The following is an 11575-nucleotide window of genomic DNA, read 5'->3' as shown; positions in this document are numbered from 1 at the left end:
TCCTAACCTGCAATCTTCTTCCTGACCTCTCCACCCCCACCCCCACTCCGGCCTATCACCCTCACCTTGACCTCCTTCCACCTATCGCATTTCCAAAGCCCCTCTCCCAAGTCCCTCCTCCCTACCTTTTATCTTAGCCTGCTTGGGTACTGGAGGGGCAAGGAGTAACTTGGATTCACCAGGTAACTGCTCTGACTTTTACATCACGAACACTCAGTGTCTGGTTTCTATCTAGCAGGTGGCAGAATGGGAAACTGCAGGGTAACGAGACTAGATTGGGTGGTAATGAGGCTGAAAGTGTGCGATAATCCATGCCAATAGGCCTCTTGCCACTGACTTGTGAGAATCTTGGTCTCATCATTCAACACTTGGTGGCAGAATGGGACTTTCTGATCTCAACATTGGAAAGGTCCTGTAGCAGTTTCAGGACAATCCCCAGGTTTTGAAAGGAAAATGGTTTTCTTGGAGAACTGGTCAACTTAGCATTTGTACAGGCAGGATTTCCCAGTAAGCCTGACACTTGTTTCTGGGCACAGAGCTCCTCAGAGGTATGAGATAACTCAATCAACAAACTGACACCCAATAGACATTGTATCAAGGAACAGGCAGAAAAATGCTAATGGACTAAAACTGTGAACAATGGAGCCCATCTAGTTAATGGGATAACGATTTGATCTAATCGGAAAACAGTTTTGAAGGCTCCATGAAATCATCAACATTTAAATTTGGAACAATGTCGACACTTCTGACTCCACAGCTGATGCGATTAAACTGGCCCCAGCAATCACTGGAGATTCTTTGTAAAATAAAAATATCCAAGGGGCAGAGTCAGCCGGCCCGCCCCTTTGAAACTGCAAGGCCAGAGCTTTCAGTCTCTCTCCATTGCTTCATGCACTTCCCTCGCCCTGAGCTCACTGCTCCTCTGGACACCAACCCCTTGGGGCTGAAGGCACCGACCTCGTCTGCAAACTCGGACTTCGGGAGTCCGCAACAACACCCGAAGCGGAGAGGGAGCCCCACCAGACATGCGACAAGTCCCTCGGAGACTGTAAGGACCCTTTGCTGGTCCAGGACGCTCATTCTCTGGGGTGATTGGTTGGGCATGGCTGGGGATGGGGTGGAATTTGTGTAACTTCTAAAGTAGAAGTACCCTGTAAATTGTGTAGGCTTAAAGATTTACATATTATCTGCTCCAGCTTTCTTATCTTCTACAGCATAGTGTCGGCTATAAATTTTATTAAGGTATTGTACGGATTGGGCAAGTTGAAGTTTTCTGTAATAAAGTTCACTGGTAATTTTGAACTCATATTTGAGTCCATCTGTGCTTCATCTGCTTGGCAGAGTTCACAGTAGATCCCAGACCATAGTTCCAGTGTCAGGACCGAAGGGTGATCCGGGCAGTTCGAACCGCCCACTCAAGGGGGATTGCTGGTCAGGATAAAGCAGCTTGATCCTCTTTCTCTCTCTTGGGGGTCCTGCCCGAGTGGGTAGGTACCCGGTGGCCGTTGTCCCACCAACAAGAGAGGGAATCGCCCAGGCATTGGTGTGCGGAGATAAGGTCCGACTCGCTGGTCAGGCTATAAACAGCGAGTTCAGCTCAGCGCTCTCTCCAGTGGAGTGGCCCTCGTGCGGCATTCTGGGTCGTTGAAGTTTCAGAGCCTGCTGGAGAGAGACCACCACAGTAAATCGGCGGACCACCAGACACTGGCCTGAGTGCAGAGTAAAATGAAAAAGGCCCTCGTACAGAATGGCGACTACAAAGGGATGCTGGTGCTCTGGGATTTGTGATTTGCCAGAAGCTGTGCGAGAATGAAGCAAGATGGAGGAGAGAATCTCCTCGTACCTATTGACCAAGAAATGGGTAGTGGCGCTGATCACAGTAGAGCAGCCGGCAGCAGCTGCCACTGAGTGGACCAAATATAAAGAATATAACTCGCGGTTAGAGAAGGCAGTGTGGCTAGCCTGTTTGGCACAACAGGTGGCCAAAATGGAAGGAACCATAGTGGGGTTGCAAGTGAAATTGAGGGAAGCACAGGCCAGCACTGAGGGGAGCGCTAGAACAGGCAAGCAGCTCCATGAGGAGCTGGGAGAAGCAAAGCAGTGCTTGCCATAGGCTCAAGAATCACATAGGAATACTCAGGAGTTCCTCCAGTGCCAGGTGTTAAAGGCCAAGGAGAAGGAACAGGACGTCCAGGAACTCCTAGCTCAGAGTACACAAAGGTACAGAGAGCAGGAGGAGAGGTTCAGGGACATACAGGCAGCATATAGAGTTGCCCGTGAGGAGCTGGGGGACAGTGATCACGGGTCATTTAGAGTGAGGATAGGGGGGGCTGGAGGAGGCTCTATCCAAAAGGATGGATGTACCTGGTACTCCCAGGGGCGTCCCCAGGGGATAGAGGGCTCCAAGCAGCAGATGATTTTCCCAGTGCAGCGGGGAATAGACCGTCTTCTGAGGCACCGGTAGTGAGTCTGGGTCAGCAAGTGAGGTTCGGTCAGTCCAGGGAGAGACAGGCCCAAGGAGGGGGGGGGGGGGGGTGTCAGTGGAGTACTCCCGGTTGGCAATGATGTCATCATGTGTGGCATATCGTGATGAGGTGGGGTCATCAAACATGAGGGGGGGGTGGGGGAAGCTGGATGCCGAAAGACTGGGGGGACAGCAGCCCCAGGTAGGGCAGATGTGCCCAATCAGACAAAGAAAACATGGTCCCCCAGTTGGACAGGCTGACAGGGGGCCGTTGGAAAGTGATATAATTATTCCCCTCAGGATACACGCGCTCAGGGGAATGGTGGCCCACATCCCTTGGCTGACTAGGTCAGGGGGACCCTTGTTACACTTCATGAAGGTGCAGCAAACAGCAGATCTTAATGACTGTGACAAGGAAGAGAGAGTGAAGCTACTCCTGATGACGTTACACAAATAGGAGTGTAAGGCAGTGACCCCCAGGGCAGGGGGAAGACCTGCCACACTGGCAGTGGCCCAGACAGCGGTTCTGGAAGTGATGGGGTTAACTCGGGGTAGTCCCTTCACTCAAGTGTGGGAGATGAAGCAACAGGGTCGCGGAGACCCTGGACATGTTTGCAGACAGACGCTGGGCAGTCAACGAGGGAGCGTGTAGTACTCGGCTACATAGGCAAAATCTAGATGAGATAACAGCCCACTGGCTGAAGATGCTTGTGGCGAATTGCCTTCCACGAGTGAGGGTGAAGGCGGAGCATTGGTTCAATCCAATGGACCTGAATCCGAACAAGGCAGAGGTGATCAGAAAGCTCATATTGGCATATCATAATGGGGAGCGTAGTGAGGAGAAGCCCTGCACAGGAAAGGTGCATGAGATTTCACCGGCACCCCCAAACAGAAAGGAGTGAAGACAGGAGGGCAGCAGGGTACCCGAGAGGAGCCTGGTGTATTATGGGTATGGGGAGCCCGGGCACGACAGAAGGGAGTGTCGGCGCCCCAACAAACCCGTCAGGGAGAAGGTCCCTGAGATAACGTCAACAGCCCTGGTGGTGGAAGTACCACCAGGAGAAAATTGATGTCAAAGATTTGCTGGCTTAACTGCAGTTGAAAACAGCAGGACCCGGGTAGGTAACCACGGCGACAGGCCAAAGTGTGCCTCCACCAGCATCTCCATCTCCCCTATGACTGCCACCAACCCAGCCAACCTACCTATGCCTGTTAGAGTATGGCCCATGTGGGAGACCCTGGGTCAGGATTCAAATCCAGGATGTGGTCGGGAGTTACCTGCTGGACACAGGTGCTTCCAATACCACTGTCGACATGGACAATCCCCGAACATCCACTCTACCCAGTGGGGTGCCCTACAGTCTTGTTGGTTTTACGGGAAACGGAAAGAATGGGTTTTTCTCTGTTTCCCTGTCCATTAATTAGGAGTGCTCCAGGCCCAGTGGAAGTGCGTCCTGATCAGCTGGGAGCAGAAGGGAAAGGGGATCTTAGACGTCGACTTTATAGTGGCACATCAGATCCTAGTGGACCTGAGAAACCACTGTCTGTGGGGCATAGGAGGGGAAGGGGCCGAGAGGGAGGTGATGGTTACAGACTGGGCTGAGGAGAAAGGGTCTCTATGCATTGTGAAACCCAAGGAGGGGTACGATTTAGAGGCCCTGGTAAGGAACATGCCAACTGTTATATCCAGCCTTGTTGAAGGATATGCTTCAAAAGTTTCACAACTTGGACTTTGAGGATTTTGATATAGAGGAGATGTATCACAGAGGGCGAGATTTCACTGTGGGTGCCAGTAGGCAAAAGTGGGGGGTAATGCTGGAACATCATTAGTTAATAGTATGGGTAATGTGGAGCTAGCTCTGCAGATTAACAGATTAAAGGGGCAGCTCCGAAAGATATTGGAGGATGAAAATACTGTGGTGGGGTCAGGCTTACATGAAGAGTGGCAATGACTCTACATCTTAAGGAAATTATAGTACAATTGGAACTACATGCCAAAACTATAAATGCTTTAATTCGGGAAGACTGGAATGTGTCCGATCAGGCTGCTCAAAATAAGGTGTGTGGGCTGTATGGGGCTTGGTTGCTGGGAGAAGGGAGCAGCAATTTGGAGGACCTGAGGCAAGGAAAGGTTCCCCTCCTGGATAAGCAACCAGCACCTAGCAGCACTACACCCTTATAACAGCACCTTGGGTCCTTATCAGCTTCGTGTGGCCTCCAAGGCCTACCCAGTACCGGTAGATGGTGGAAAGTCCAACCATACTATTATACCGAGTGGAAAACTTAGGAGTAGTTCGTGGGGGAGGACATATTCGCTATGGGAAGGTCCCGCCTTATGTCATAGTGAGAGAGCAAACTGTGGCAGGCACTGACCTTCTGGGTTGTCAGAGCAGGGGAATACACGTACTTCTGTGCCCCCAGCACATGGACGCCAAGGCGAGACCTCAGTGTGGGTTCAGAACTGTTGGGGCAGAGCCTATCAATTGCACCATGGAAGTGATGGCCGCAGACTACGCCTCCCCACAGGTGGCATACATAAGGGATGGGACATACTGTGTCACCACCAGTACTCCGTGTTATCAACACAGACCACAGCAATAGTGTCCGATAACGCACAGCACCTTTGTCCAGGTGGCACACCAGTGGATATTGCCCATCCTGGCACCTTGCTCAGTCCACCTCTCAGTACAGGAGAATGTCTCGGATCTACGAAAGTACATAACACATTTTGGTTATGATATATCCCCGCGCCGGAGCAGCTCAAAGCGCTCCAGGCAGCTGTACATTGTCACGGAAGCATTTCTTCTTCCTGGAGCAGAAAACTTGGAACATCGCCCGAGAGATCCAGGACATAAAACCGCTTCAATGGTGGGATCTAGGAGCGTGGATTGTGATCCCAGCATGGGTAAGAATTGTCCCCCACTTGTTATTGTTATTGTTCACATTTGTTATTGTTCAAATGGTTTTAGTCCTGTACCTAATAGGCGCAAATTGCCAAGCCCGAAAATGCAAAATTGTGCAATAATCCATGCCAATAGGCCTCTTGCTGCTGACTTGTGAGAATCTTTGTCTCATCATCCAACACTTGGGACTTCCTGATCTCAACATTGGAAAGGTCCTCACAAGGCATCACTCAATTTTCTCAAATTTCTCACCCTGGTGCACAATATTCAGGGGCTGAGAAGGTTCTGCCCCACATCTCTGCTGCCTCTACTGATCTTCCACTGTCTTCCACTCTTAACTGTCACACAGCTCTGACATTTCCTCCACTTTCATTACAAAATCAGATCTACTTGCATTTATATAGCATCTTTCACCTCCTCAGAACATCAAATAAAGCACTTCATAAGTAACAACATAATGAACCATTACATTCTGTTTGTGCAGAGCGAGATCTCATTGAGATAAGTAACCAGACAGTCTGCTTTTAATGATATAAGTTGGCCCAGAACTCCATCCCTTCTCTTTGTTTACTGCTGAAGGATATTTTGAAACAGGATGCCTCAGTTGAACATTTCAACTGATAGATAATGCAGCACTGCCTCAGTGGTACAAAGGTTGCATCCGCTTCCATTTCATACTCTGCGTCTGATGCGAGACTTGAGCCCGTGAGCTTAGAAGTCAGAGATGAGGGTCACGGAATGAAGAGCAAGATCCCAGGCCCTCACCCTCTCAGTTTGCCCATTGAACAGCTGCAGCCAGCTGAACAGCGTACCTTCATCCTGGTTGGACTCAGCAATCAGGTGGCAATGGTGCACAGCGGCAGCAGCGATGTCCATTGCTCGGTCCACAATAAAACTACCTTCTGTATCAATGTACACGGACTCACCGCCCAGGCCACCAAAGCATTCAGGGATTTGCGAGTCCACAACCAACTGGATACTGCACAACATGGAGAAAACAAAACAGGGATCTCAGTTGACTGACTGCAAATGCACAGGTTGCTCACTTTTATTTTAAATTTCAAGATATACTTTATTCATTAAAAAATATCTTTGTATATCCAGTATACATTGTCACAAAAGCAGTTCGGTTCTGTACAGTTGCATATCAAATGAACAAACAAAACACTGGACTTTGACTCAATCTGAAAAAAACAAAGACCTCTCTTGTACATATAAACAAATATTTACATATATTTGAGACAGTGGGAGGGTCTGAAAATTGAATGCACCCCCATTTACCTTCAGCAGGAAGACCTCAGAGAGTGGTCTTTCCCCACTACACCTTGACGGCAGCTGCCAAGTTTAGTGAGTCCCTCAACATATTGTCCTGGATCTTGGAATGTGCCAGTCTGCAACACTTGGTTGGGGTCGACTCCTTGCTTTGGAAAGACCAATAGGTTTTATGCAGACCAAAGAGTGTCTTTCAACGAGTTGATGTTTGTCTCTATGTGCGTCCCAGAGAACAGACAGCTCACGCCACATTACATGCATGGAATAACTCCACAGAAGCCAGTATCCCGTCACCAAGTCACCCTTTTTTAACATGTGCACAGTACACTGGTTATAGCCAACCAGCTCAGAGTCGGTCCCTGAAGTCAGGAGATTCTCAGAATCACTTGTTACTTTAATTTATTAATTTCTCCGATGAGGAGATTTCGAATCACCAGTTTATATCTATCAGTCCTGATTCGCCCAGGATAATAACCTCAATCAAGGATCTTATAGTTAATAAGATCCACCTGGTTCCAATTACTGACTTTTAGGGAACTCTCCAGAATTCCAATTCCTTTCACTATCCAGTCAGAACAGTAAAAGGTAGAAGGCTATTTGACTGTAGCTGGGGTGTAATTGATTAGGAATGGATTTTTTTCAGGATAAGTAACATGGTGAAGACATGGGATCAAACCTGCCCACAACATCACTGCAGCTGTTAACCTCTGATTGTAGGAGAATAATTATCGATAAACTATGAAGCTTATCAAATTTGCATTGTACTGTGCACCTTGTTGGTTCCATGTTTGAGACACAGTATTAAATAGGGACTTACATGGGTGCAGAATGGTATCCTACCTTAGCTGAGTTTTCCCAATACCAGGAGCACCACAGACCTCTACGATTTTACCAACGGGTACACCTCCCCCTAGGACTTCATCAAGAGCAGAGCAGAAGGTGATGATGGAGCCTTGAGCATGCTCCTGCTCCAGCAGTTCCAGAGCTGTGTACTTGCGAGCAGACGGCAACCTCACACTCAGCTGGGATTCCTCTCCAGACCCCTCTTGTCTCACAATTTGTAGAATTTCTAATGCTTCCTCCTTGGAGATGCCCAGCTCTAAATAGCAATGTAAAGGATACACTTTCAGGACAGATAGAAAGGAATATTCAACCACGTTGCGAGAGTCAAAAATGCAATGACTGGCATGCCGCAGTGGGAGGTGTCAAAACATTTCTGAATGGGTGAATCAGGTGGACGTATCTTGCAATATTGAGAGCTGGTGCAGATTATTGCATGCTTCTAGATTTTCCATCTTCCTAGGTGGTACCAGTATTTACTGCTAGTGCCAAAGATACAACTATGCAACATAGGATTGGAGCAACAGGGAAGCCAGCCCAGATTCAAGGCAGTTCTTCTCCCTCATCTTTGTGAATGCCATGGTTCAATTTTACCATTAAAGGGAATCGTCCTAATTTAATCAGGGCATGGAAACAAAAATCCCCTCTTCTCTGGAGGCTGTCAATCCTGGGGCACGAGGCACTCTCCAGGGCCTTACCCAGATGCTCATTCCCTATTGTGAATCCAACAGATTGTACAACCTGGGAGGGCATCACAGCCTAAACAAAACCCATTTTCTCACATCGGGACTAGAACCTCTAATTGGGCTGACAGCCTTCCCACAGGCCAAAGACCTCAGCTGAGCCCTGTCCTCACTGTCTGAAGGTAATAGTCAACTACTGCTGTTGTAATCACAGCTTATATTTTCCAAGGCTCTTCATAGGAGCATTTTCAAACAAAATAAGAAACCAATCTGAAATAACTCCACAGAGATCGGTATCCTGCCACTAAGACACCCTTTATTTACATGTGGAGAGTCCTTGACATTGATCCATCTCCCTCAGAACCAGCTCTCAGAGTGAACAGAACCCCTGACACTCCTGCTATTTAAAAAACGTCTACCTGAAAGAAGGGGGAGAGAAAAAAGAAAACTCTCTTTCTTAGTAGCATACCCAACAACAGTAATAACACACTGATTGTGTGATCCAGACAGTTCATAGTCAGACCCCTCCCTAACACAAATTGGAGAGTCCTTCACCACTGAGCCAGCTCCCTCAGAGGCAGCTCTCAGAGTGAACAGAACCTCTGACACTCCTGTTTTATCCTTCAGCCAGGGCTCCCTGGTTGGATCAGGTTAACAGCCCCATCAGGCAACATATATTCAATGAGGTCCATCTGGCTGGCCTCTTTACAATCACTACACAAGTCACATTAGGAAACTTTAATGCAGGTCATCAAAAGTGTGGTCAAAGCAGGGGAAAAATAAAATAAAGAATGAAGGTATACTGGGGTATCCTGAGCTCCATTTTAAATATACAGGATGCATCAGACCAATATGTAACATGCACCAGTTTTACTGTTTCTTTCCCAATGATAGCTTTTAGTAAGTATTTGAAAGAAGGAAAGTGAGGTAAAGAGGCAGAGAGGGAGGGTATTCAAAGACCCAGGGCCATGGCAGCTGAGGGCATGGAGACGAAGGCTGGAGGGATTAAAATTGGGGATGCTTCAGTGGTGATTGTAGAGAGTTTTGGGACTGGAGGAGATTACAGAGATAGGTAGGTACAAGACCATGGAGGTCAATAGACTATTTAACACCAGAATTCTGAAAGTGAAGCTAAGGTTTCGAATTGCATGGAACTTGGTTTGCTCAGTCCTTTGAGCATAGGAGTTGGGAAGTCATGATGAGGTTGTACAGGGTGTTGGTAAGTCCCCTTCTGGAGTACTGTGACCGGTTCTGGTCGTCCTGTTATAGAAAGGACATTATTAAGCTGGAGAGGGTTCAAAAGAGATTTACCAGGATGTTGCCTGGTCTTGAAGGTTACTGGGGGGTAGGAAGGGGATTGAATAGAAGGAGGGGATGGGGTTGTGGGGAGGGTAGCTGTGACGACGATAGGTAGATGCAGGTAGGGGGTGATGGTGATAGGCCGGAGGGGAAGGTGGAGCGGATAGATGGGAAGGAAGATGGACAGACAGGACAGGTCAAGAGTCAGCTCAAGAGTTGGAGGGTTGAATCTGGGATGAGATGGGGGAGGGGAGATGAGGAAACTGGCGAAATCGACATTGATGCCATGTGATTGGAGGGTCCCAAGGTGGAAATCGAGGCATTCTTCCTCCAGACATCAGGTGGTTAGGATTTGGCGTTGGAGGAGGCCCAGGGCTTGCATTTTCTTGCAGAGCGGGAGGGGGAGTTGACGTAATCAGCTACACCAAAGGATTGTTTGGTGTGTGCATCACAGAGATGTTCTCTGAAACGTTCCACGAGTTGACAACCTGTCTCCCCAGTGTAGAGGAGACCACATCAACATCAACAAACACAGTAGATGAGGTGTTTGGATGTGCAGGAAAATCTCTGCTGGATGTGGAAGAATCCTTTGGGACCTTGGATGGAGGTGAGGGAGAGGTTTTCTACCACATGCCGCCACATGATCTATGATCATTACGGTAGCACATAGCCCTGACTTGCTGATTTAAGTCAGCATGCTGTCCTTATTTTATGCAATTTACAGGAACAGTGAATCTTAGTTTCTGATGTGGAGGTGCCGGAGTTGGACTGGGGTGGATGAAGTTAAAAATCACTCAACACCAGGTTACAGTCCAACAGGTTTATTCGGAAGCACTAGCTTTTGGAGCGCTGCTCCTTCATTAGGTGGTTGTGGAGAATAAGACCATAAGACTTAAAAGAAGTTCTGGGATCTACACATCAATGAACCAAAACCCATTCCAAAAGACAAAAGACTTTTTTTGCCCGAAACGTCGATCATTCCTGATGAAGGGCTTTTGCCCGAAGCATTGATTTTCCTGCTCCTCGGATGCTGCCTGACCTGCTGTGTTTTTCCAGCACCAATCTAATCTTGACAACAATTCAGGCTTGTTCAATGTATCATTTCAATTGCATGACACTGTAATATTTTGCTATAAATTCTCTATCTTATGGTCTTAGTCACCACAATCACCTGATGAAGGAGCAGCGCTCCGAAAGCTAGTATTTCCAAATAAACCTGTTGGACTGTAACCTGGTGTTGTGTGATTTTTAACTTTATCTTAGTTTAGCGAGTTTCGGTGATCTTGTGCTTTTGGTTTATTACGGTAATTTATGCCCCTGTTTCAAAGTGTTAGTAGCCATTCCTTTAGGTACATTACGGTCTTTTACTGTATCCTTTTACCTTTGCTGAGTTCCGTGGCTCTCACCCCGCTCAGATCCTCAGCGCTTTGGAAGCCGGAGCTGATCAGTTTGACCCTGATCCCGGGTGGGAATGGGAAGCTGCCCAGGTCCCTCTGCATCTTCTCCTCCCGCAGCAGCCGGAAAACCCCGGGGCCTCACTTCAAGCAGACCTCGAATAAACTGCCTGTGATTCCCTTTATCATTTCCTGTACCGCTTCCCCCAGGAGAGTAACCTGGCGAAGCAAAATAAAATCCTTCATAAGCAGCGGTACGAACTTCAACCACTTCACTCCTGCAACATCCCCCGCCAAAAACAGGCTTGTTAAACAGCTCCCAGAGCCTCCTGCTGGCTTCATGGAGACACTTCAGGGTCTTAAAGGGACAGAATAAAAAATCACACACCACCAGGTTATCGTCCAACAGGTTTAATTGGACGCACTAGCAACCACCTGATGAAGGAGCAGCGCTCCGAAAGCTAGTGCTTCCAATTAAACCTGTTGGACTGTACCCTGGTGTTATGAGATTTTAAACTTTGTACACCCTAGCCCAACACCGGCATCTCCAAATCATTAAAGAGACCGTGCATCCCCAAGGTTGGGGAGAGAGATGCTTCTCACCAACTGTAACTCAGTTGGTATCTTCAAGACATGGTATGGCCAGTGGTGAGAAAGACCCTCCCAGTCAGACCCTTTCTTCATACCCAGAGTGTCACCCTCCTCTGTATGTTGCCCTTG

The 11575-nt window shown here is 48.1% G+C and overlaps 1 protein-coding gene across 5 annotated transcripts in view; it reads right to left on the bottom strand.

The window, feature by feature from the left end:
- Window positions 1-11178, bottom strand: part of rad51c (RAD51 paralog C) — a 30040-nt gene extending 18862 nt beyond the window's left edge. For all 5 annotated transcript variants that reach the window (XM_043718156.1, XM_043718157.1, XM_043718159.1 and 2 more), the window contains exons 1-3: window positions 10843-11178; window positions 7480-7738; window positions 6180-6346 (exon numbers count right to left, since the gene is read on the bottom strand). In XM_043718156.1, coding sequence (XP_043574091.1) covers window positions 6180-6346; window positions 7480-7738; window positions 10843-10960 — 544 coding nt within the window. In that variant the 5' untranslated portion in view covers window positions 10961-11178. The remainder of the gene's footprint in view (window positions 1-6179; window positions 6347-7479; window positions 7739-10842) is intronic.
- Between the last annotated feature and the right edge of the window lie 397 nt (window positions 11179-11575).

Source organism: Chiloscyllium plagiosum, chromosome 28 (assembly GCF_004010195.1).
Source record: "Chiloscyllium plagiosum isolate BGI_BamShark_2017 chromosome 28, ASM401019v2, whole genome shotgun sequence".
NCBI classification, from domain to species: Eukaryota; Metazoa; Chordata; class Chondrichthyes; order Orectolobiformes; family Hemiscylliidae; genus Chiloscyllium; species Chiloscyllium plagiosum.
The sequence above is the reverse complement of the archived record's forward strand: the minus strand, read 5'-3'. Positions and strand labels throughout refer to the sequence as shown.